Below are 26648 nucleotides of genomic sequence, written 5' to 3' on the forward strand. Positions count from 1 at the left end.
AGAAATGGGCTGCGCTAAAGCGTTTTAAGCATATGCACCGCGAGTACTGTGTTTATATCATGAGCAACCAACTCCAGGCTGCTGCAGAGTAATTCCACGGATCACGTCTATGCATCTGAAAACATAAAAATGTTCGGTTATGACCTTCTGGGAGCGCATTTTCAAAACGGTTGAGCCTGTCTGATCACAAATTGTGAGACAATAAAAATTAAATCTTTCTTGTTTCTCTTGTTGTTGTTTTTTCTCTCTTTTTCTGATCTAAAAATGCCACCTTACAGGGGGCAACAACTGCACTCTTTCTGGCTTCCTTTCCAAAGTCACCGGCAAAAAGGGTGTTTCAGGTAAAACTAAAATAGCTCTGATTAAAATATAATTTTGGCTAAACAGGTCCTGTTCTGTGCAGCATTATGCACACTGAACGTGGTCAGACTTTTAATACCTCCATAAACCTAATTTCAACTCTAGCATTGCATATTTGTGATGCTGCCTGTCGAAAAAAGCTTTTATACATTCTCAGTTTAATGCTTCTTTTTGCTGCCTATCATACAACTTTCACTAAATATTACATATAATTTCATTGTGCGTGCAAGATGCACCTATTAGTATCACAGGCAATCCCCATCACGAGTTATATGACAGAATTAATGCTTGCTACTTGTTACCATGGGAATCTTTTCTCCATTACCTCCTTCCATCCCACACAAAGGGAAATGTGGCATCAGCCTTTTTACAGTCGGTCCTTACACACAAAAAGCAGCAATTTAGTTTCACATTAGGGCTGTCATTTGAAAAAGCTGTGCCTCCGGATCAATTGTATTTGCAGTCATTGATCAGGTAAGCATTGACCTCTGTGTGCATATGAGATGAAGACCTAGGAATAGCCAGCTATTGAACCAAAGAGGTCTCCGATATTGCATGTGTTTCAGATTGGTGTGTTTGAGGCTAGCTCAAATCAGCTGTCAGAACATAAAATCACGGCCTGACCGCCTTCCCCGAAGGTTAGACAGAAAGGCGGGAGGGGGAATCTGGCGCTATGCGCGCTGATAAAGAGACAATATGCTTATCCATTCAGAAGAAATCGATAGACAGAGGAAGGGGGATGGCGAGGGAGAGATGGAGAGATACCCTTGTCGAGTCAATGTTGCGTTCGCGCCCTGAGTCTTTGGGGCAATTTGCCAGTTTTGGTGAATTTTGCTTCAGCCATCTCTGTCCATGAATGATGCTAACAGTGATAAAGTTCCTTCATGTCTTCAAGAACAGAAGAGTGACTGCAGGGTGGGTCATTTACAGAACAGACTTCATGTTCCCAATTTAGCTGAGCAGGAGCTGGAGATCATCAGCCCATCTGCCGATGGTCACTGCAGAACATTCGTTACTTCAGCAGCTCTATGCAGCATCTCTCTGATTTGCTCCTGTAGAAAGCCTATGCAGTTTACATCAGCAGGGTAAGGGTGTGTTTCAAATCCATCCCCGGTTTAGCAGAAAGAGCGAATCACTGAGTGAATTGAATTTTAGAAAAACGCTGATGATTCACTGTCGACCTGCACCGAGACTTCAAGGTGCTGCGCTGTAACGACGCTCTATCAATATGCCCCTGAAGCCAGGAAGACTAAAGTTTTGAGGACTTTTTTTGAGGTGTCACCGTGACACAACCGACATCAGGACATCCTGCGGCTGGCTAACAGGACAGCGATCCGCTCATTGAACCAAAAAGCAGTCTGACACCAAGCACAAATCTCTATCCCTCTCGCTCCTTCGCTGCCTTTCTGAGTCTCTCCTCTTTCTTGTTCTGTACTTACATTTTGGCAGTCACAGGAGAGTTTTAATTTGCAGCCCATTTCTCTCTTTAATGGCAGTGAGTGTGTGGGTGGGTGTATGCGTATGCCTGTACAGTAACAGAGAGAAGAAAAAGATGAGTCAATGATGCCAGCATACTAGTCTCAGGGCCCTTCTAAAGTCCTCCATGTTTTTAATCACCAGCAACTCTAACATCTAATTAATCATTAACATTTCTCCTGCTGATCCTTAACCCTCTGGGGCCACCTTGAAGAACATCTCTCTCACACATAATCTTTGTGTCTGTGTGTGCATATATAGTACGTGTCTATTTCAATTGTGAGGCAGGTGGCCAGGGCAGTAGTTAGGATAGCAATTATTGTAAGTGAGGGTGTTCACAGACTAAAAACCCCACCTCCTGCTCTCTGTGTGTGCTGACCAATATAACTTTTACACAAGTGCATGTGAGGATTGTTTTCCCAGTCTTCATTTACTGTACTATATTCATCTTGTACACGATGCGGATAAGCATAGCTTGTTTGCCTTAAATTGTCCGATTAGCTCTGATATTCTTTTCGAGACGAGTGATGTCAGCGTCGCCTTCTGTCAAACGCAACAGCCAGTTTTCCAGGCATCATTAAAAAAAGATTCAGTCTGGGGTCTAATTAGATTTTTTCATCCAATGTGTGAAAAAAGGGACTGTGCAGGAGAGGAGAGAGGATATTCCTCAAACTACTGTACTGAACAAACATGCAAAAAAAGAACGAACTTTACAGGACATAATAAAACATCGAGTTCTCATCAGGACTTAGAGACTTAGGCAAATACAACTTCAGGTGAACAAAAACGCATGACATATTACACCGTGTCATTAATTGCTGAACAAAAATGCAGAAGAAGTACGCAGCATGGTTCAAGTTTTATAATCCTTCTCTGTATGACCTTCTCAGTCTCTCACATTGTTGTGGAGAACTTATTTGCAGGCATTTGTTCATGCACAGCTCTCTTAAAGTCCCGCCACAGCATTTCAATCAGGCTGAGACCTAGTGCAGGTCTCACTAGGTGATAGTGCATCACAGCGCCACTGGCACACCTTGATTCTTTTTTCTGGTGCAGATTTGCTTTTGTTTTGGGGATCACTGCCCTGTTGCATTACTCAATTTTGGCTGAGCTTTAGCTGTTAGAATGATGGCCTCACATTTGACTCTAGAATACTTTGTATACAGAGGAATACACAGTCAGCGACTGCAAAACAAGCCCAAATCATTCCCCCTTTGAGCTAATTATTATGGCCAAACATCTCCATGTTGGTCTTGTCTGTCTGAAGCACATTGTTCCAGTCTTTAGAGAGGAGATGCTTTCTCCCGACAACAACTTCAAACAACCCATACTTGTTCAGTCTTTTCAAATTTCACTGCCATGGACATTGAACATTTAACATGCTAACTGAGGTCTGTAAAGTCTGAGATGTGGCTCTTGGGTTTGTGCAGAGCATTGCATGCCCTGACCTTGGTGTGAATTTGCTGGAACATCCACACCCGAACAGATCGGCAACTGTTTTGAATGTTTTCCACTTATAAATAATCATTCTCACTTTATAATGATGAACTTTGGCTGGTTTGACTTTGGTTTTGGAAAAGCTCTAACAACCCTTTCCAGGTGGTCAGTAACAATCGCTTCTCTAAGATCATTGCTAATGTGTTTCCTTCTTGGCATCCTTCTCCAGACCAGCAAACTGCCCAAACTGCTGCTTTTATAGAGGTGCTCACACTTGCTGATGATAGATTAATCAAGTGCATTTGATTAGCAGCACCTGTCTGTTACTTACCCTCTAAGTGTGGACTTAGTTTTTCACTCTGCTATTGCATCTAGTCTTTATTAACTAAATGGATGACTTAATGTAATATCCCATATTTTGTTGTTAATCTAATATTGTATTTATCTTATTTTAGGTACAGCTAGTGACTGCAAGGTTTTATTATGCCCTGATATGTAAAACCTTAGATTTTAAAGAGGCTGTATTTTCTTTTTTGACTGTTGCAGCATTACATTTGAACATGCTAAGCGGTCAACTTTTAAACTGATCCTGTGCTAGACAAGAATGATTACAATAATGAATTTAGCCTCTTGTGAACCTAGCCTTCAGCGAATGCACTGAGAGTTGTTTTAACGATGGCATGTGTCCTGAGCAAACACACATTTGGCTGTTACTAAGCAGATGTCGCCTTGCTGTGCAGCCGTGTGGTGTTTTACAGGGACTCCCCTGGCTTTAAGCTGGACGGTGGTGTGACAGGTCTGTTAGTTAAGAGATGGCCAAGAAATTTGCCCCATCATCTAAGTGTTTATGGATGAGGCGGTGTATCTCTTCCACCTTTAACTTCCGTTTCCATCCTCATAGTGTTCTCTCTGCTTCCTCTCACTTCACATTCCTTTTCCTTCCCCGTCTCTGCTCATCCTCTTTTTTTCTGCCTCCTCCGTCCTCATCTGCACTTTCTCATTCTCCTTTTCTCCGATCCTTTGTGTTCACTTCCTCTGCTTTCCCCTCTCCTCCTGTGCTCAGTGCATACAGACAGGCGTGGACTTCACTGCCAGCAGTGATTTATTCTGCTTAGGCAAATGAGTGTGGCTTACAGCATGCTGCTCCTTTTCTGCTTCATCAGTACACATTGCAAATAACACTGGAGCAGGTTGGAGCCTGTAGGCACACACACACATCCTGAAATGGATCTAAGAGAAATGCTGGAGGGGTTCTTCTGCAATACAATGGGGTGATGTGATTCATTCCTGTGTTCTGGATGTAGTGGAATGTGTAACTGAGCATGAGACTATGCAATTCATGCCCTCATGTAATTACTATTTTCGCAGTGGCATCCCAAGCAGGGGTCACACGCAGAAAAATGACCTTTTATGGTCACTTACTCACTAGAGCTGGAAGTACGACCGAAATCAAAATATTTTTCGCACATTTGCACAGCATAACATGACTCACATTACTTTAATTAACAGTTTCTTACTAATTTGAGCTGCATGAGAACATTTTTCACTTGTACTAAAGAGTTATCTTATAAACTCCTGTAGTTGGAATTCTTGTTGAATTTGTTGAATTAAAAAAAGTTATGACAGGTGTCATCGTGTTTGGGAACAGCTGTAGAAAAAGATTCTTCTTTCAAGACTTTATTTTGATTAATTGAACCATGACTTCTACGGCCAAAAGGGTTTTGGGTATCTGCACAACATTTTTTTATGAACGTAAAGAAGCGCAAAATGCAAATTAATACAGGGAGTGCAGAATTATTAGGCAAATGAGTATTTTGTCCACATCATCCTCTTCATGCATGTTGTCTTACTCCAAGCTGTATAGGCTCGAAAGCCTACTACCAATTAAGCATATTAGGTGATGTGCATCTCTGTAATGAGAAGGGGTGTGGTCTAATGACATCAACACCGTATATCAGGTGTGCATAATTATTAGGCAACGTCCTTTCCTTTGGCAAAATGGGTCAAAAGAAGGACTTGACAGGCTCAGAAAAGTCAAAAATAGTGAGATATCTTGCAGAGGGATGCAGCAGTCTCAAAATTGCAAAGCTTCTGAAGCGTGATCATCGAACAATCAAGCGTTTCATTCAAAATAGTCAACAGGGTCGCAAGAAGCGTGTGGAAAAACCAAGGCGCAAAATAACTGCCCATGAACTGAGAAAAGTCAAGCGTGCAGCTGCCAAGATGCCACTTGCCACCAGTTTGGCCATATTTCAGAGCTGCAACATCACTGGAGTGCCCAAAAGCACAAGGTGTGCAATACTCAGAGACATGGCCAAGGTAAGAAAGGCTGAAAGACGACCACCACTGAACAAGACACACAAGCTGAAACGTCAAGACTGGGCCAAGAAATATCTCAAGACTGATTTTTCTAAGGTTTTATGGACTGATGAAATGAGAGTGAGTCTTGATGGGCCAGATGGATGGGCCCGTGGCTGGATTGGTAAAGGGCAGAGAGCTCCAGTCCGACTCAGACGCCAGCAAGGTGGAGGTGGAGTACTGGTTTGGGCTGGTATCATCAAAGATGAGCTTGTGGGGCCTTTTCGGGTTGAGGATGGAGTCAAGCTCAACTCCCAGTCCTACTGCCAGTTTCTGGAAGACACCTTCTTCAAGCAGTGGTACAGGAAGAAGTCTGCATCCTTCAAGAAAAACACGATTTCCATGCAGGACAATGCTCCATCACACGCGTCCAAGTACTCCACAGCGTGGCTGGCAAGAAAGGGTATAAAAGAAGAAAAACTAATGACATGGCCTCCTTGTTCACCTGATCTGAACCCCATTGAGAACCTGTGGTCCATCATCAAATGTGAGATTTACAAGGAGGGAAAACAGTACACCTCTCTGAACAGTGTCTGGGAGGCTGTGGTTGCTGCTGCACGCAATGTTGATGGTGAACAGATCAAAACACTGACAGAATCCATGGATGGCAGGCTTTTGAGTGTCCTTGCAAAGAAAGGTGGCTATATTGGTCGCTGATTTGTTTTTGTTTTGTTTTTGAATGTCAGAAATGTATATTTGTGAATGTGGAGATGTTATATTGGTTTCATAGGTAAAAATAAATCATTGAAATGGGTATATATTTGTTTTTTGTTAAGTTGCCTAATAATTATGCACAGTAATAGTCACCTGCACACACAGATATCCCCCTAAAATAGCTAAAACTAAAAACAAACTAAAAACTACTTCCAAAAACATTCAGCTTTGATATTAATGAGTTTTGTGGGTTCATTGAAAACATGGTTGTTGTTCAATAATAAAATTATTCCTCAAAAATACAACTTGCCTAATAATTCTGCACTCCCTGTAAATGCTCTCTTCGGTCACATCAATGCTTGCACTGGTGTGCCAATCACAGGAAAACATGACAACACCAGCTTAAATGGCATGAAGCTTCCTCTGGAAATTACATTATTATCTGAACGGTGCAGACTGACTGCACAGCACCTCATAACTGCAACCACAGGACTTTTATTTGATTTGTCCAGTGGTGACTGAAATAAATAATGAAAAACATCGAGCTATGCTATTTCAGTATTCCTGAATCTGGTCACACTGTCGAGTGAAATGTGACACAAAAATGTTTTTAGAATAAAGCACGAACGGTTGCTATTTTCGCTAAAAATAGAGGAGGCAATGGGGAAATTCTGTAAACTTCCACATAAACAAGAGAGTATCAATTTATAATGGGTTCATGTGCCTCGGTGTTAAAGTGAAAGGGAGAGGAGGTGCTGCCCCATGGATACCTGTGACCTGGTCGACAAGGATACGGGAGGTGATGATGCGTCCGTACTGGGAGAAGAGCTGCTCCAGCTCCTTCTGGGTCATGGTCTTGGGCAGGCCGCTCACATAGAGGTTAGCGTCACGGATGGAGGCTGAGCTGGGTCGCGCATATGACACCTTTGGGGAAAAGAACACAGTGTAAGGGCTTTTATAAATAAATTAGAGCTTTGCTGCTTTATTACGCATAAAAATCATAAACAAGATTATAGCGTTAGAGGCGCGAGGCTTTTATGTGCGTGTGTGTTGTGGATGGGCAAGGATGCGGATCACTGGATCCACAGGGAGGAAAATGTGACTGCGTTTTCTGAGTACACCTTGCCTTAGGGATTATCATTGTTAGGAAAGGATTTAGCTGCTTAGAACACTGGAGAGATAACACTTCATGCCTCCCCCAGTCTTTGCAGAAGGAGATGGAAACTTTGCTCCCCAGAGTAGAAACCACAGGTGTTTTACTTTGAAAAGGCAGCTCAGGCAACCAGGAGAAGAGGATTCTGACTTTGTCCAATAAATAACTACAAGACAAAATCACGCTGCTGATGATGTTCTGGGTGAAAATATGAATGAATAAAAAAGGCTAGAGCCAACATGTTTTGGTGGCAGGCATCAGTTTTCATTAGACTTTTTAGTGAATGCATTAGCATTCCCTAAAGATGCTATTTGTAAATGTTATATCTAATTCCTGGAATTGAATAACTGTGCTGCGCAGCTCCCGCCACAAGTTCTCCACCAGTGAACTTCAACACCATCTTCATTTGTCGACCCGCAGCGGTGAAAGTTGTGTAAATCCCATTACTACCGCTGCTGACTGGAGCAGCTTTCCCTTGCAGTACTTTCATTACCTCTGACATGTGGAGACATAAGTCATCAAATAAGGTTAAAGTCAGGCAAATATTGTGGATATATGCAGTCATATCCTTGAGCAACAGCACGGAAATCCTTCTGAACTCTTACAGTGAGAGAATAAGATTGGGAACAGCTGGCTTTCCCCGTGTCTCACTTCTTAAAAACCTGCCGCACATCTTCGTCTTTAGCCTCTCCTCTGTCTTCCTCTCTCCCTCTGCATCTCTCTCCTTTCCGCTGCCTGAATATTTTCAGTCTGCTTCCTTCCTCTTTCTCTCTCTTCCAGATTCTGCCTCTTTTTTCTGCTCCTCTTTTCTCCTCTGTACAGCTCTCCCTCATTTTCTCTCCTTGTCAGCCAACTCCAGATGTCTTATCCATCAACACCTCCTCAAGCTGTAAGCGGTATTGTGTACAAGTGTGGTGCGCTGCGTGTCTGACGCAGAAGTGGGTACGCATGTGCAAGAAAGTTAGAAAAACTGTAAGTGTGAAGATTAAAGTGAGTATAAATGTGTCTCAGATTATGTGCATGCATGTCACTGTCAGCTCCTTTCACCTTTGGCTTTCTGCTTCCCCTCACACCTCGCTAGGAAAGCTGTGTCGCAGCCATTGCTGACAAATCTGAGGTGTCATGGTGAAGGAAACAGCAGCAGCGAAACCAACTCGAAGACGCTTCGCAGAGACATGTCACCCAAGACCATGTGAATCTCTGGGCCAAGCGTTTCCTTAGTAGTGTAGTGGCAGAGAGTGGGAAGGGTGTGACATGAAAGAGCGACAAACTTAATTTTAGAATTACCGCGCTGCCTTTTAATTTACCTTGTTACCTTTAGGGTTTTTCAGTCTGTTGTGGAGAGAGAAAGCAGGGAAAGAGAGTAGTGGGAGGGAGGAAATGAAGTGTGAAAAAGAGATAGCGCTAGACAGAGATGCAGGGTTGTCTTCTGTCATTATGAGGGCCGCCTTTATCTCACGAACCACTTGAGGCAACCTCTTGTGTCGTGAGAGTGTGAGAGTGAAAATCTGTGAACTCAAACTGCTATAATAAAAGACTTCACAAAATGCACACTGTGTAAACAAAATTCAACTTCTACCCATTTTTTAAAATTCGGAAAAAGCTTGTTTTTACTTAAAAGCACTACACACTGTGTGAGATTCAAAAAGCATCTCTGATGAACAAACAGGCACGTTAGTCAGATTCAAATGCACGACTGTGGTTCATGAGTCTACCTGGCAAACTGTCTGTTGCAGTATTAATAATCAAAATCATATTATATATTTTCAGCTTTCCTCGATGTTCTATTGTTTAACTGCATTTCTCAATTTGGAAAAAAATGCCTCTATCTATGAGAATATTATGAATGTTGTGAAAACACAATATTCAGCTTGCAGTATTTTTAATACTAGCAAACTGAAACTTGATTCGTCAGTTCGTCTTGTAAATTGTAGACACAAGATGGCATATGCATGCGTTTTTAAAAGGCATGCAAATTCCTTTTAAATTTTTTAAAAATATTTAAAGATCCTCTTACTTAACAAATGATTTGAATATTTATTACTACTTTTACAAAACAGCGCTGGAGGAACCTTAAAAAGAGCTAATACGCAACAAAGCTAGGGAGGAAAAAAGTGAAAGAAATAAGGGATTTACAATAAAGTAACAACTCAAAAACAAGCAGTTTAGCAACTGTTTGGACTAGCTGATAGTGAAAGCCACTTTGAAGGGCGGTGCTCCTCTGATGGGGATTTGTGCAGTCGCACACACAAGCTTGCACTCTGGTTTTTAGGTAGGTAGCTCATGTGGAACACACGCAAAAATACAGACGTGGACACATCAACCCGTAAACATCTCATCTTTACATATATATTCACTAATACAACACATTTACTCTATAAAATCCACATTTTAGACATCACGCACAAAATATATATGAGGCTCTTATTTTTTAAATTCGATACCAAGCCAGACAGTTTATGCTGTCCAGGGAATGGAGGGATTCCCCGTGGGATTCCCTATTTGCAAACAGGCTAATCCCATCCTATTAGATTAGATTAGACTAGATTAGATCGGATGACAGAAAGAAAGAATCCAGGGATTACCACAGAGTAACAGATTACGGCCCAGCTTAAAACAACATATCAGCAGGCACAGAGCACAGAGGATGACAGCAGAGGATATGAGGGGAGAAAATTAGATTAACAGGAGGATTGATACACTGTAAAACATCTGCTCAAACTATTACTTGTGAGGGTTCTTTAAAATGTGTTTGGAGGAAGGACAGCGCAGTACTGAGGCTGATATTACTGCTGTGACAACCACCATCGAGCCTGCAGATTAGTCTTGCCATTTAGAATGCAATAACAGAGCCCTCAATTATTTTGGACAATATGATGATTGATGTGTTTCTTCCCTTTTATTCAGAGATAACTATAATTTCACCTTTACATTCTGACATTTAAAAAGCAATTAGCATATCAACCATAGTCACAAGCTTTTTTTTAATGTGTCTCTTTGATTTAGATGGTCTTTTTCATTTCTGACGCTCATTGATGTTAATCCCATCTCACCCTCCAGCACATCCGCTAACAGCATCACTATCTAAAAGGGCTCTCAGAAATTAGAAGGAAGTCTTATAATTTAAGTTTAACACGACCTCCACAACTTTAAATTACTGAAATCTTTTTGTCCAAAGAACACTTTTCTTACTCTTGCTTGTCTGGTCGTTATGTAACAGACTGCGTCATAGGCATGCATGGTGTGATTTACCTTGATTGTTTTGGTCTGAAGTCTGAGTCCATTTAACGTGTTGATGGCTTTCTCTGCATCCTTTGGATCAATGTAGTTGACAAAACCGTAGCCCAGACTCTGTCCTGAAATGCCAAAAAGAAAGGAAGCATTTTAAAATGTGTTCACAATCCAGGTGTTTATGTTTCAGGTAAGGCCTTGCCTTTTCAGCAAGACAATGCCAAACTGCAGGATGGTCATACTAATGATATGAGTTCAGGTGCTATACAGTTTTATATATAAGGCAATACTTGGATTGCTGCCTTCCTATATATGTTCCCTGCTTGCAGTGAAACATGCTGGTCATTATCCTCTTCGTCCGCAAGGTTACTTGTTACTTTCTGTTCCATTTGCCTGAACTGAATTTGGCAAAAGAGCTTTTGTCCATTTAGCACCCTCGGCTTGGAACGAACTGCAGAACGACTGGAAAATGACAGAATTCATTTCATTAAGTGCTTTTAAAATTAAACTAAGAATCCTTGAGGCCAAGTCCATAACATGAAACTGTTTCAATTAGATAGTTTGTCATTTTAACTGAATTTTATTTTGTATTTTTCATTTATTTTTGCATGTGTGTTGCTGCTGCCTGTATTTAATTGAGTAATTTTTGTAACTGCGAGGCACTTGCTGCTGCCTATCTTGGCCAGGTCTCCCTTGAAAAAGAGGTTTTTAATCTCAATGGGATCTTCCTGGTTAAATAAAGGTTAAATACAAAAATTAAATAACAAATAAACAGGCCTCAGCATCTGAGAAAGGTGGAAGTGATGTCAACTCAGTTGCCCAAACTGACAAATTAATTAAAAGGGGTTAAATGACCTGTAACTGTTTGTTTTTTAAAATTTAGGGGTTTTGTTTGTTTGTTTGTTTTAGAAATGAAGTTGTTTTAAAAATTAGCTTTATTTTGATTGTGCATTAAAAAAACAGCCTTACCACAACACCCAATTATTGTGGTGCTTTTCTTTGGAACAAGCCGCCTGCTAACCTGAGACAACATGCATGTGTGCCTGGAAAATCCTTCACAACATACATGTGCCGTCGTTACTGCCGACAAGATCAAAGCGACTCCTGCCTGGAGCACCGCGAGTTTTGATGTGACTTTTTTTGTCACGTGAAGGCTGCTTTGTTGCCACGGCTGTTCAGATTTGTGCTCTAAAACATTTAATGAGTGAGACATTGTCTTTCCAGGTCTCTCTATATGAAAATAAAGGCATAATAAACACACTGAATACCCCCCCAAAACTGCTAGTTAATTATGGTGTAATAATGCACATAAATAAACAAACAAGAAAGAACCTATGTGTTACTTCATGCCTGAACAGCCTTACTTGGTGTGTTACGCTCTTATTGTTGCACTTCTCATTATTATTTTTTATTGTACTTGTGTTCTTGAGCTCGAGGGAATTTAAGGCGCCGGAGCATCCAGTTGAAGTTACTCAAAATATATGTGTCAACTAGTGAAGGCCTAAAATATAATGCGATAAATGTTACTCAAATTCTCTCTGAATTATGACAGCGAAACTCAGCCAAAGCAAATAAAGTATCATAGAAGGTACAAACAACATATTTGTTACTGTCTTTTCAGCTGTGCAAAACGAGAGGAAAAATACCACCCCCACTTCCCTCCAAGCTCAAAGTGTCTTAGACAGCAGACTCCCTTTGAGAGTGAAGCGGGCCTGACATCTCCCAGTGTTTCCCCAACAGATCAAGCCTTTCAACGCGCTTAGACTTTAAGCGGACGCCTCTAGCCGTCGGGGCGTTCAGTCGGCTAGTTTTCCACAAACAGCCCCCATCCACTAACGCCACACACAAGCACAAAGAATCCCAGGCAGTTTAAGAAGAGCGGCATGCACATATTCATGCTAATGGGAACAGACAGCGGTTAGTCAGAGACAAAGTGAATCACAAAATATGGAGCATGGCTGTTTCACAAAATAAATACATTTGGGCTATGGATATCACGGCGCAGAACAGCTCAGAAGCAAGCAGTGTAAGGGCCAGGAGGGACTTGTAGTCCTAACATCAAACAGCTGATGATTTTCTCTTCTTCTCTCCTCTCCTCCCTCTTCTCCTCTGGATTAACTGTGGATTATCAGACACTCTATTGTTAATTAAAAACCTGCCATCCTGGGGAGACTACTGCTATTTATAACTAACCATCCTCTTCTCGCTCTCTTCTTCCTCTCTGACTCTCAGCTGACATCAGGTGGCAAGTTAAGAAAATTAAGCATAGCTGGGAAATTATTTTTGGGGCTTCTAATGTTTTATTAAATAGTGTACACAAGAGACTATGTATAATGAAGTGAAAGAGAACATTTGGCAAAAGTAATTAACTGAATGAATTAAAATAAAGCATAGCAAAATTGCCCATAAACTGTATTCTAAATAACCCAGTAGTGTCTCTAATAACGACTGCTCATATGTGTATCAATTGAATTTACAGTGAAATTCCAGATGGGTACAGTTAAGTGCCTGCTACGGAGATCACTCTTCTTTGGTGTTTGCTACCTCTCTCGCTCACTTTCCCAGCACCTTCCTCACCCCTCTTCCTCATCTTCAACAAGAAATGTTGAGGTTCGACAAGCACAGCCACCAGAAGGTTCTGGCAAAGAGCACTTGTGCAGCGCCATTGAGATGGGCCGGCTGTTTGAGTCATCCAGTCAGACAAATGGGGCCAAACTGGCAAGCATGGATGCTACTGCTGCGAGGGGAGGGTAGTCACAGTGTGGGAGGTGCGCATGCATGCGTGTGTGCACAAGTTGGTATGGAAATATGGGTAAGCACACATGTGAGTGAGTAATAGATGACTTAACAACAAACCCACCACTATATTTACTTTGATTACACCTCTGAAGACTGTGGTTTTCAGCAGCTGCTACTATATGTAAATGATATTTGTGTGTGTTTGCATTTTAATTGGGTGTGTATGTTGTATACGAGCTCAGGCTGGTGTTGGCATATCCTCCCGCCTCCACTTGCGTCTTCACTCCTTCTTTGGCAAGGTTAAGGGCCTCTGGGGCCGGAAGGAAGAGGGTGGGAACGAGGCTCACTGGCTGGCATCTTTCCCCAGGTGAACAAGGAAAGGAGGGTAAACAGAGGGAGACATCTGCCTGCAGCATCAGAAAATCTCCAGGAGGGGATTCCACCCACCGTTTCCAGCTTGCTAAGGAGCAGCTAACAGCAGGGAGCTGCCGGCAAACTGCCTGGCTGCCTGGAATTTGCACGGATTGGCAGAAGATGCACCACACTGGCAGATGTACATACATGTGCACACGTCTAAACGTATAATCGCTCAATCACCACAAACAAACGCAGGTAGTAAAGTACGACTTCATGCCAGGACAATAATACGTGGAGTGGTGGGTGGCTAGCGAGTAAGCACGCCATTGCTGTTGCATTTTCTTAGTTTTTCAGGTAATGTTAGCAATGGAAAAATCTCAATCCTCTGCAGTGAATATGCAGCAGAACCATGCAATAAATAAAAAAGTGTGAGCAGTTCTATCTGTAACCTGCAGTACGATACACATGCAGAAGCAATGCACCGTACAGCTGGTTTTCAACCTGTCACAGCACCTACCGTGTACACCTCAACACTGCTCAGCAGATCAGGACCACATTTGGATCACAGCATCAAAGTTCTGCCTCAACGTTCTGGCATTAAAAATGGCTGAGGACCAGTTAACTTACTGGAATGCAAGGTCAGCCGAGAGTAAACCAAAGTAAACCAAATACAAAGATGATTCTTCTAATACTCTAGCCACATATTTCCAAAGATTGTGTCTATTGCCACTTTTCTTCTAGTTATGTCATCAAAGTTCTTCTTCACGGCTGCTAAACACCAATAAAAAATTCAGCTTAATGTTATAAAATGTGTTTGAACAGTTTAGAATAAACGTATGAGACATGTAAATTATTTTCGTGTAACAACTTCCAGAGAAAAGTCTGAAAACTTAAGAGATATTTGATAGACACAAACTTTTTATACTGCTGGAAAATGACATAATCAGCGCATCTAAAGGGAAAATAGAGAAGCTATTAAAATGGCATGATGAATAGCCTCTATTATGGTTGTAGCTAACAGGAAAATCTGCCTTCTGTTGATCAATTTGCTTAATAGATACACTGACTTATATATTTTAAATGTCAATTAAAACCAAGAACCCAAATGATGCATTGGTCTTCATAATGGCCTTTTAATGAGGTAAGATATATACTCGCTTTTGATTTGTCAGCTGCTCACACTGCCATTTGTGCAAATTCTCCAGCACTTCTAACGGCTTAAGAAAATGCTTAGCAGCAATAAAAAGAGGCTTCTTAATAAAAATTAAAAAATAATGGCAAGTCCCAGAATAACACATATGTAATATATAAAATCAAGGAATCTAAGCTGTTAACGGTATTTATTGTGCATTTGCCAAAAGCTGTCATTACATACTGTATAAGCTCAGGTACCCGTGCAGTGCTTTATCATTTTGTGCCACGCGTCCACTTTCGCTAACAGCCTAACCACATAGGATGGCAGAGTGAAGGAGAGGGGGCTAATTTGAACCCACCTCCACTCTTTTAGTAGACCTTTTTGTGCAATCTGACATAAATTGTATAGGAAGGTGGGCATGTTTTTCAGTGGTAAAAAATCACTGCTATTTCTAGTGAGGAGCTCTTTGGTGTGTTGGCGAGGAGTTATGACTAAGCCATTATTTGTTTCCTGAGGAGCAGCAGGTTGCCCAATGTGTGAGATGAGAAAATGAGTGTGCTTCGAGCCGGTGTCCTGCCTGCTGGCACTGCTATGTAATTTCACCTCTCCTTTCCCCTGTTCGCGCACATACATATGTACACACCAGAAGATGCAAGTGTGAAAGCACACTACCTATGCAAAATGACATACAAGTACCTAGATATAGTACATAATGGACACACACCAAAGACAAGTAGATGTTTCAGTGAATGTAGAGCTATATAATCAAGTTAGACAAAAAGGTATTCACCAATGACACTGTGAGATACACCACATGGTGCACAATTATTTGCTGTGAGATACACACAGAAACAAACTCCTGTTATTATTTTCTGCCTTTTGTTCTATTATGTGACTAAAAGCCCTGAACTGCAGACATGAAAGCATCTTCATCACCATCTCCTGCTATCATCAGGCAAACGCACTATACTCTTTGATGTGAAGTGGACGCTACCGAAGGAAACGCACAGCTGTATGATCTTTCTGTTTTACAGTGTATCTGTGGTCTATTGTTCCCCACAAAATTCTCTGGAATAGTGCAGTTATTAATCAAAAAGTTCATTTGAACTGCTGTGTTGTCAAAACAGATGTAAGCTGGAGCCGAACCAATTTTTAGAGCCGACGTGTTCAAATCCTATTTGATTCTTTATTTTTGTCTTTAGTTCTTTTGCAGTTTGTGACTTACAGTGAAAATATTTTATGAAAACATCTATCTAATCTAAATATTTTTACTGCATCTATGTGAAGGAAACTTTACAGCCTTTCTATAAAAACACTGTTCCCACAGTTCCACTTGTGGACTGCAGCTGAGTCATTGGAGGACAGAAGAATGAAAGAGGGTGAGGGGGATTTGCAGTGTGCAGGAATCATCAGAACTATGACATTAACACACCTTGACAGGACCGGCTCCCTCTCCACAGAAACTGGCAAATCTGCTCGGTCAGTCTTAAATTTCAAGACGTTTTAAGATGAGGCCAAAGGACGAAAAAAACCCATTTCAATTTGTCAAACTAAATGTGTCACATTCGCTGCTTGCGTCGTCTCTCATCCCTGACGTTTTGACCCTCGCTGCTGCAGCAACTTGAGGTAGTGCTATTTTTGATAGGCCAGCATTCCCCAACATTTTAAAATGTGCCCTGTCACCAGCTTCATGTCAAAATACACTTAGTTACCATATAGACTCTCAACCGCATAGGGCATGGGGAGGGGTTTGCAGAGAATGATCACAAAGGGAACAAATGGCTGCCTTAGAGCAGTACAGTAAGTGTATATCATGTGGCAACAGCCCATTTAAATAACTAAATTCATAAACAGAGCCACATCCCCCCCCACGCACGTATCTACTGTAGATCCCTCTCCCACTCACTCATTCAACACATCTTTTCCTCCTGGGTTGCCAAGGTAGCAGCCACTGTTGCAGTCAGGAAGCTCCCACTCTTAGCTCCCAAGGCGATGCTTACACCAACACACACACAAACACACACATATACAGACACACGTAAACCACCCCCTCATGGTGGCTCCCAGAGCCTTGGGGCCAATGGACTGAAGCCTGAAGTGTGTGGGCTGGTTGGCTAGCTGCACAGCTGAGAAACAGGAGACGAGAAGCCCCCTTTAAGACTCGGATAACCCTGTTATGTCAGGAATATAGAGCCCACCCTGCTGTACCTGCTCCTTCTGATACTGAACAGAGTCACACCCTACCAACAGTTTTGTGGCTCACATTTGTGGGGACGAAACGATTGTCTGGGTATATCTCCTGCCTAGGCATAGTGCACTCAAGAGCGGAGGATTGGAGGGCAGGTTAACCAGCCTCGAGGCGCATTCGGCCTCCGGATCCGAAGTCGGCATAAGGGACAGTCACAACCTCTTTGTTCCATGTAAAGGGCACTCAAAGCGAAATGGGGAGGGACAGAGGCTGTCTGACGTGAGGGTCACAAGAGGAGTGGTGCAGCCAGGCAAACTCAGGATGTCCAATTCTGGGTCCCGAGCAGGGGGCGGGAGGAGATTGAATGAGGGAGAGTGCTACAACGGGGGAGACAGGACATTCTGGGACCTGGGACTCTGAAACTTTAATGTGTGTCTGCCTGCGTATGCACCTCTGAGCCTGGCAGGTCTCTTAATACCTGGCTTTGGAGATGTCAAATCCTTTTTTTCATCTCTTTCCTTGTCAGCTTTGTTCACGCTATCTTCAGCCTTCAGCCCGGTTCAGGTTCAGATAAATGAAACCTGCATGTGGGATATAAACACCACACCAGATCTCCCACAACATGATTTCAGTAAGCATTTGAAAAAGTGCGTAATGGTTTGTCACCACACGGAAAAACCTGCGCATGTGTGATTTAAGTTTTCTGGAAGGTATAAACGTCAAACAAAGAAATAGCAGGTGTTTTATTCCTATCACTCTTGTAATAATGTAGAAAAATAGCTTAAATATGAAAACGATTAGCTTTGCCTCCGAGTATGTCATAAATGTATCTATTTAAATATATAACCTGATGTTTATAAACTGAATATCTAATTTGCCCCCTTATGCAAGTGCAACCATTACGTCCTTGCAGATCGTGGTTAAAATGTATGTAACTAATGGAAATGTGCTCCCCGGCTTCTGCATACAAAGCAAGCCAAATCCAACTAACCTTAAGTGGGTTTTGTTGGGCTTTTTAGCAACTACAGTTCATAAAATGTATGCATCCTTATGTAAGAATTGATTTCAGTGCATAGTTCTCGAGCTGCTGTCTGTCAGAGGTGCTCCAGCTTGAACTACTCCACATCTGACATCACAGTCCATCTATTTTTCATGGCCAACATCTGCTTGGCTTGCTACATTGTCACTACGATTTGCATCAGCTCCCCTGATTCCATGTATAAAACCAACACATGGAAGGTGACTAGAGTAGTGCGCACAAAAGGCTTCAGTCAGTGTGCTTTTGGGATGTCTTTATAGGGTGCGATGTATTTCATCTGCACAAACACAAAGAAGCATATTAAAGGTGAGAGATTTACTGCGAAAACCTGGAAAATTCTGTGGCCGCATGGGAAAATAAAAACGGCACCACAGGCAGCCAGAACGGGGCCAACGACTATTTAAAGTAAAAGTAAAATATTTAATCTGTCCCCACAAAATAAGACTTCCGAGCTCTTGGCTAGTGTAATAATTGGCACGAAATGAGGATGCAAAAAAATGGCTGCCTATAAAAGTATAACCCCACTGCAAACCCTACTCCCCTCCCTAATGCAATCAATTCTTGTTCCAGCATGAAAAGCTATTTTCTTCTTCTCCATGTCATTATGAAAACAATTGCATTCAGTTCTCTGCCAGAAATGCAGCTGATGCAGAAAAATGATCCAGAACAATGCCTTACTGACAAGGATCAGTCAATTCCATTTCTTTCTGTGTGCATATGGCCGTGTGTAGATATTCGAGAGTGCTGATTCAGTGCAGTGCAAGGTCCGCATGGGTCTTTTCAAGCTATCCATAAAGGACCGTGTATCATTTTTTCTTATGTCTAAGACATAAGAAACGCTTTCAGACGGTGAATAGATTTTCAATAAAAAGAAGAAACACGCAGTGGAAACATTTATAGTGCAGAGTCTGAAAGCCATTGTGGATTTGATGTAAGCATTTCTATACGTTTCTACTGCACAGAATTAACTGTAACAAGAACAACACGTTATATCTTTAAGAGCACTGGAGCTAGGTGCGTGTAAGCTAGACTTAAATAAAAGATTAACCTGCATATCCCCTGTGTGTTACGAGAGCACCAGGTAGTTGTGCAAGCAGGCAAGCAGGTAGGCGTGCGGGGAGCAACAAAGACACCCAGAGGTGGCTTTTAAACCAGCTGAAGTCAGCCGGGGTGACAGACGGAGCTGAAGTGTCTACGCCTGCCTGAGCCTCACACCGTCCTGCCGTCATTGGAGCTGACAGGAGCGAGTCCACAGGAAGCTGAGGTGACGCCGAGGACCTGTCTGTCTCATACCTCTGAGAGGTCCGAGTGCTCACACCTTGTCAGCGAGCACTCACAGGTTAGCTGAAATGCAAACACTGGTGGTGGGAAGCAGATGACACAAATGCTGATTAATCAAGTAAAAAGGAAACCAAAGAAAGACTTGTGGAAATCCTTAGTATTGGGTGAGACTCGAGAAAAAATCTAAAGCGCTGTGATTTTAAAAATTCTTTATTAATTCATGGATAAGTCAGTCCTCATCAGCCTATAAGCATTATAGCCTGATCAAGACAGACTTATCCATGAATTATGGTATAAGGTCTTAATACCTTATAGCCAGATGGAGACTGGTTTATCTATTAATTAATACAAGGATTTTTTTTTTTTACATTTAATTTCTTTGGACTGGCAACAACAATACCGGCGGTTTTCATTAATAATAATAATAATCAGGAAGTCTTTTTATTTTGTTTACTCTCTACTTGACCACTGAGCCTATCCTTTAAGAGCTTCTGACTGTTTAACATTTTCTTCCTTTTCTACCAGGACTATAGCAATCTGCCTTTTTCTGAGAAATGTTTGCTTAAAGTGAATTTGAAATAGCTGATACAAATGTACCAGGGAATCTAACCACTCTTTCTTGTGTTATGAACACCAAATACACTGGAGGAATATTTCAATCTTGTAAGGATTACATTTTTAAACTGTTATCCAAGTGCATTTCTGAATAGTTCTGTGGATTTATTTAAATTCTTACACTTTGTTCTACACTCGTGTTCCACATACTGAATATTAGAATACGAAGGCAGCGATGCCTCGTAAGAGCCAAACTCTCATCAAGATAGACCGCTCTCAAGTTTCATTCAGAAGTTTATCTTTTTTTTTTCCTTAAAAGTATATGGAGATATTTATGACAGGGGGTGCAGGGTACAGGTGTATGTAAACCTAAAAAAGTGGTCTCTTGACTCTCCCACCCTCCCTCTTGAAAACCTGGCGTAGTCTGTTAATGATTTGGATGACTGTGAGAGAGCATGAAGCCTCTTGGCATTCCCTGCTGGAAGGGATCTGTACTTTGTTAGCCTAAAAGTTTGCACAAGAAAATTGCACCCATGGGAGAGCAAAACAGGCATCCACCGTGGGGGGGATATGGAGGGGAGGGCAGGATTTATTTATAGCTTTTTTTTGCGTTGATGCTAAGTCATCAGACAGATATTGTACTGCAGAGAAGAGAAGCAGAGCAAATGGTTTAGAAGTGAGCAAACAAACATTTCTACCTCTCTCACAGTCCTGCATTTAGGGCCCGAGTAGGTTTACGGCAATTTGGTTCGTTTTTAAACTCTCTGCAAATATCTGTTGTTAGCTCGGTTCCTCGCTGCTGCTCGGAAAATCACACTTAAGGGAGAAATCAGGTGGAGAGAGAATATGGTGATAGTGATGATGACAGCTTGTGGTATTCCGGCGTTATTTTTGTACACACCATCCTCCATTATCCTGGAGTATCTGACTCTCAGGCTCCATTTTGTGGCCCATTACGGCCGAAGAGGAAGATGGTCCTAAAGAGGAATCATACTTCAAAGGACGGGCAAGGAAGCGGCAGCGGTCGGGTCAGCGGCCGTCGTCGGTTCACTGTCAAAGCTGTCATTTCGACTGGCCTTTCAGTTGTACTTAATCTGTTATGGGGAGTCTAATTCTATGATTATATTTGCATATGTATCCGTGTATGTGTGTGTTTACTCTCTTCCCTTTAGCTGCCGGCTTGCTATCCGAGAATGGCTTGGTGATCTCGACTGCCTGCCTAGTGCTCTTTAATGAGATTATCAGGAGAAGAGTGTCAGTAAGTAGGATCTAAAATGAAAGCCATTATGGAGCATTATCACAGAGCTCCACCACCCCGGCCCCCCCGATCCATCTGCTGTACGGCCACCCACACAGCCACTACACCCAGATTACAGCCGTGATTAGCACCGCAAAGTGCTGCTTAATTTAAACACCTCTGGAGAACATGTGGCACTTTGCTGCATTGCTGATTCGCTGCGCTTGAACACACACACACACACGTGTGTGCGCACGGAGGGCAAAGATGGATTTCTCCTTATACACAACGCATTCTCTCAAGTGCTCGAGTTATTTCGAGTGACGTCGGACCGAAGGCTTGTGTGCAACTCTGAAGTGTTCGTGTCATATTTGATTTCTTACAGGTGTATACATTCAACACACAACTGACTGTTGCGTCTTCACCTACCTTTGATCTCGCAGCGTGCGAGCAGTGATGTAAGCTTTGTAATGTTTGTCTTTCTTAACAGCTACTATTGTTGTCTTGACAACAGCACATACGAGGAAAGATTAAAGGAGCATATATGAAAACTTAGACAACGTGAAAGTGAGAATTGACAGATGTGTGCAGAGGCCGGACTTCTTTCTCACTGACGCGTCCAGTTTAAATTTTCAGAAGAGAAAGCAAAGCCTCTTCAGCTCAGTCAGAGTGTAGTAATTCACCTTGTATTTTTAAAATGTATATTCAGAAACTGACATTTACTTGGTTATGCAGGTATATACCTGCATATGTGCAAAATAAACATACTATCCCTGTTGTTAATACAGGCTGTCGTTTACATGTTAGTGACATTTACATGCAACGAACTTTAGTTTTAATACCTGTGATCACACTTTAAAATAACTTCACTGTGATTATTAACCTGACTAGTAATTGGAAAACCTGCATCCTGTAGCCTGACTACGTCAAACTTGAAAAGTGCAGAATTTCCGATACTTTCGGTGTTGCCATTGATTGTATTTCTATTTACTTGGGATCGCTCGGCTGAAGCATCACATGGGTAGTCAGCAGTATGAAGATGCAAAGATAATCATATTCACATGCACTGACAAAAGAAAGGACTATTTAAATAACCAGGATACTTACATCCATATAAACACACTCATTGAACTGCAAAATGTCCTGATTTTCTCTCTGATTTTTACTTCGACTATATCACATATGTATTTTTATTTTGGTGAAACCCACTTTTAAGACTCACTGGGCACACCTCAAATTATAGTCCAAATTAGCGGGATCTTTTCCTAGTTTCTAAAAAGTACAGCATCAGTATCCCAGTGCACCACAAAGAAGTCTCAGTTTTGTACCTGTGATCTTATCGCGAACCAGCTTGCAGGACTCGATCTCGCCGATGCTACCGAAGAGGCTGCGGAACTCTTCCTGGGTCATGTTCTGGGGCAGGTAGTTGACAATGAGGTTTGTCTTGCTGTCGTCGTTTGTTGGGCCGGTCTGCATTGGTGAGGGGCAGCCACGGCTGTTGTTGGTTGGCCCATTGGCTGTGGTTCCTCCTCCACTGGGGCCATTTGTCACTGGAGCCTCCATGTTACTGATGATCTGGAGAAGGGAGGAAAAAGGGATACACCAGGAAAGGAACCACACAGAGAAAGGGTAGGAAGAGACAAAGAGATGTGGCCATCATTAACAACATTTTCTTATTAAGTAGCTGCAACACTGTATGTGTAGTAAGCCTTACAAGACTCTGATGATTTTCCAAAATGTTATTTTGAAAAATTATATTAAAAGTCTCAATGAAAAGAAGAGAATCAAGCTGTGCACCGTACAGCCTTTGCTGTCTGCAGGATGCACAGCTTGATTCTCTTTGAAACAATGAGACATTTCAACATTAAACAACTGCAATGAAAATTATATTTTACAGTAAATATTAGTTAGTTAATATTCTTCTGTGGAAAAAGTAATTACACCCTTGGCTTTAAAAAATCGTATTAATAGTAGTAACTTTTTTAAAAAATATCATTGCCTATAAGACATTCACTAGACTAGCTCAGTAGGTAGATGGTGGCCCCGTGACTGGAGGGTCGGGGGTTTAAATCCGCTGAACGGCTACCCTGAGGTACCCCTGAGCAAGGTACTGTCCCTACACACTGCTCCCCGGGCGCCCAATGGCTGCCCACTGCTTCACTGAGTGAATGGGTTAAATGCAGAGAGGAATTTCCCCACGGGGATCAATAAAGTATACATTAAAATTCGTGATGGCACTTTCATCAGTTTTTCTCCCGACATGTTCCAGATGTTTGAAATCCCTCCAAATAATTTCAGAAAGATTCAAATCTTTATCTCTTTATTTTTAAATCCTCTTTTTTATAACTTTCATTCTTTTGTAACTTAATTTCTTCTTTTCGATTTGCTGCATTTGATTCTCTATTTCATATTTTTACCATGTTGGAAGGTCTACTTCCAGTTCAACTTCAAGTTTCGGACGGATGGTCTCAAATTATCTTAAAGTGCTCTTTGATTTGATGTGATTCATAGTTGGATCAATACCTGTGAGCACTGTTTAAAGACAAATTTTGTTATATTTTTCTTTGTGACTAATGTGTTTGTCTTCTTAAAATATGAACACGGTTAAAATTTAGGTTTTACATGTCATATGTCCCGGTACTACTTTTTCCCTTTTATTCCTGCCTTTATAACTGACGGTTAGGTGATGAATATATACATTACAGATAAGGGTGAAAAAGCTGTCCTATTTAATTAATGTTCTTTTCAGACCTAAAAAATGTGACATTAGCCTTGATCAGTGAAAAAAGGCCTGTGTATGAGCAGTAATGCTGTCAACAAGTAATTAAAATGCATGATCAACATAAGAGTCACAAACTAAATATGCAGTGAAAACAGTGCACACACTACATTCACCGTATCTAAACACTGAGAAATAAAACAAACGGCAGACACAAAGAGGATAAACAACTTAATATTCACGAAGGCAGTAAAGCCTCTCTGAAATGTTCTCTGATAGCTACTGAGGTTTGTGGGAGGGGGCAGCAACAGGGGCAGCCCTTCAGCTAGCGATCTGACTGCTGATGCTGCTGCTGTGACAGACAGAAGTTTGCATTTTCAAATCTGGCTTTTGCAGAGCATCTCAGGATCAAAGAGTTCAAAGAGGAACTGTGAGCCTGGTGTAAGTGTGAGAAAACAGGGGGGAAAGGGTGAGAAGGAGTAAGAGCCAGAGGGGGAGGTATTGCACTTTGCTTCTCTAACACTAAGCACACATTTATATTTATCAAATGCTTATCCTAGTGAATATTCCAACAAAATGCACAGGGAGCTCATATAAACATTTGCATAAAGATAGTTATTTATCAAATTAATAGCATAAAAAAACTAATTTGAGATGGAGACAATGCTGATGAGTTTCCCTTGACTCTGTCTCACACGTAAGCACTTCAGCGTTTTACTTTTAGAAACAATAATGATGTTGATGCTGCAAAAAGAGTCACGAAATCTACTGCAAGACTCTTGAAATCATGAAATTGGGCAAAAGCGCCGCAAATGACCTAACATGCTGAAACCCAAATTAAGATGCAAATATTCTTTAATCTCATTCAATCAAATTTTTAAAGTCATCACTCAGATCTCTTCTTTCCCCTGCTAAGCTATTCAGCTTCCAGGCTATTTTTAACTATTCTTAAGTACACGCAGACAGCCTGCACTTGGAAGCAGGGCTAGTATTAGCAAAGGAGACACGACACTCGAGCCGTATTTCGCTCTATTTCTGGATTATCAAAAGGCCGGACCTGTGTTCTAATAATATATCTCAAAGCAGAATTTAAAAATTTCCCAGTTTGTCCAGAAATAGTTTACGATGCGTGTACTTTAATCGCTCTGCTTTTATCTGTCGACGTGTGGTAATAAATGAAATGGCAGATGAAACCGTTAACTGTTGAGTTACCGTACAAACACCATATTATAATTAAGCATGCATAAAATTGGGCTCGTTTGGAGGCTGAATTGGTAAGTAAAGTGAATTCAAAACAGATGACCTAGAAATGTCAACAGTACATTTTAATGAGGAGTTGAGAACAACTAGAGTACAATGGGCCTGTGGTTTTTATTTGAATCTGTAAAACTGTGAGTATTTCTACCTCCTACCAACTAGACCAATAAAATCTTAAGGGATAGGACACGGCTGCTTGGATGGGTTAAAGCATCCATTTCTTCCCTGACCTTTAATATTCTTTTTATCATTCAGTATCCTTCTTTTCCTCTGTCTACTGTTTAGTAGCAGCTCCAAAAACACATCAGCCTTAAATCTGCTTCTTATTTTTAACACACACACGCGCCAGCACACGCTTTCATGTATTCGCAGTCTGTGGCATCTGCAGTGAGTGGAAGAGGCACGCACTCAAAGGCACACACAATCACACATACAAAGAGAGAACAATGGCTCAAGCCCACAGCAGAAAACAAACAGACAGGGAGATGTCTAAAAGCTCTCAAGATGAGAGCTGCATGCAAATTGTTCTTTTGACAGTATCCTTCCCTACTCACTCACCACTCTACCACAACACAGATACAGAGACAGACTGAGAAAGACGGGGGGAGAGAGGGAGACTGAAGAGGAAGGAGAGAATAGCATCTAGCCATAACAGAGTTGATTGGAGAGAGCCTTATTAAATCTGTTTACATTCCCTGCTGGGCTCCATTCTGTCAGAGACTTTCAACTCCATGGGACGTTTTCTGAGGAGGTTTTTACACCAAAATGGCTGCCTCTAATTAACAGGGACCTGCCGAGTACCAGTAGCCAATTATATTCCTCTCCTTGTCCCTGCCCACCAGCATTTGCGCTGCTCAGCAGTCCACTTCATGTTGGTTGTGAACACTCTGGCTGTCCCTGCTCTCCCACTGTGGAGCCTAGTGCTGAGAACAGACTCGCTGCATGTCCTGCTGACTGGGTACAACACATAGCCAGCACTCATAGGCTCTCAGGCTCGAGATGCGGCTTCTTTTACTCACAAGTTATCCTGCTCCTTGTGTAGGAGGCCGAGCCAGCACCAGCGCTTCTGGCTAAAAGTAATGCATCTAAACTGCGTGCAGCTGTTGAAAACATATGAAACGGATGTGAGAGCGCGTTAGAAAAGATCTGATATAAGCTGTTGCCATTAGGATGAAAAATATCAATACCCATTCGCTGTATCGAATAGATTGGCTGGACTACACCAGTGACGTTATAGTCATCGTTTAGTTAAAGCAAAGCGCAGGCTGAGGGACGTATCGCTTTTACTTTTAACGGCTGCTCGAATCCTCGACGCAAGAGAGAAAATCAAATTAAAAGCCGGATATAAGAAGGAGCAAATTGAGTAAGACTTTCGGAAAGCAGATGTCTTTTAGAAATACCCACATTTGCAGCTTTGCATGTTAATGGAATGGTAAATAACTGTTTTTAAGTACTAAAACGTAAATGGTTCC

At 41.7% G+C, this 26648-nt stretch overlaps 1 protein-coding gene across 11 annotated transcripts in view; it reads right to left on the bottom strand.

The window, feature by feature from the left end:
* Positions 1 to 26648, bottom strand: part of elavl4 (ELAV like neuron-specific RNA binding protein 4) — a 74379-nt gene that overhangs the window by 19635 nt on the left and 28096 nt on the right. For 9 of the 11 annotated variants that reach the window (XM_084920470.1, XM_084920467.1, XM_084920465.1 and 6 more), the window contains 3 exons: positions 22529 to 22775; positions 10691 to 10794; positions 7055 to 7209 (listed from right to left, as the gene is read on the bottom strand). In XM_084920470.1, coding sequence (XP_084776596.1) covers positions 7055 to 7209; positions 10691 to 10794; positions 22529 to 22775 — 506 coding nt within the window. The remainder of the gene's footprint in view (positions 1 to 7054; positions 7210 to 10690; positions 10795 to 22528; positions 22776 to 26648) is intronic. The other 2 variants (XM_084920469.1, XM_084920466.1) reach the window with 1 other exon arrangement.

This window comes from Perissodus microlepis, chromosome 23 (assembly GCF_051167445.1).
Source record: "Perissodus microlepis isolate ML-2025 ecotype Zambia chromosome 23, ASM5116744v1, whole genome shotgun sequence".
NCBI classification, from domain to species: Eukaryota; Metazoa; Chordata; class Actinopteri; order Cichliformes; family Cichlidae; genus Perissodus; species Perissodus microlepis.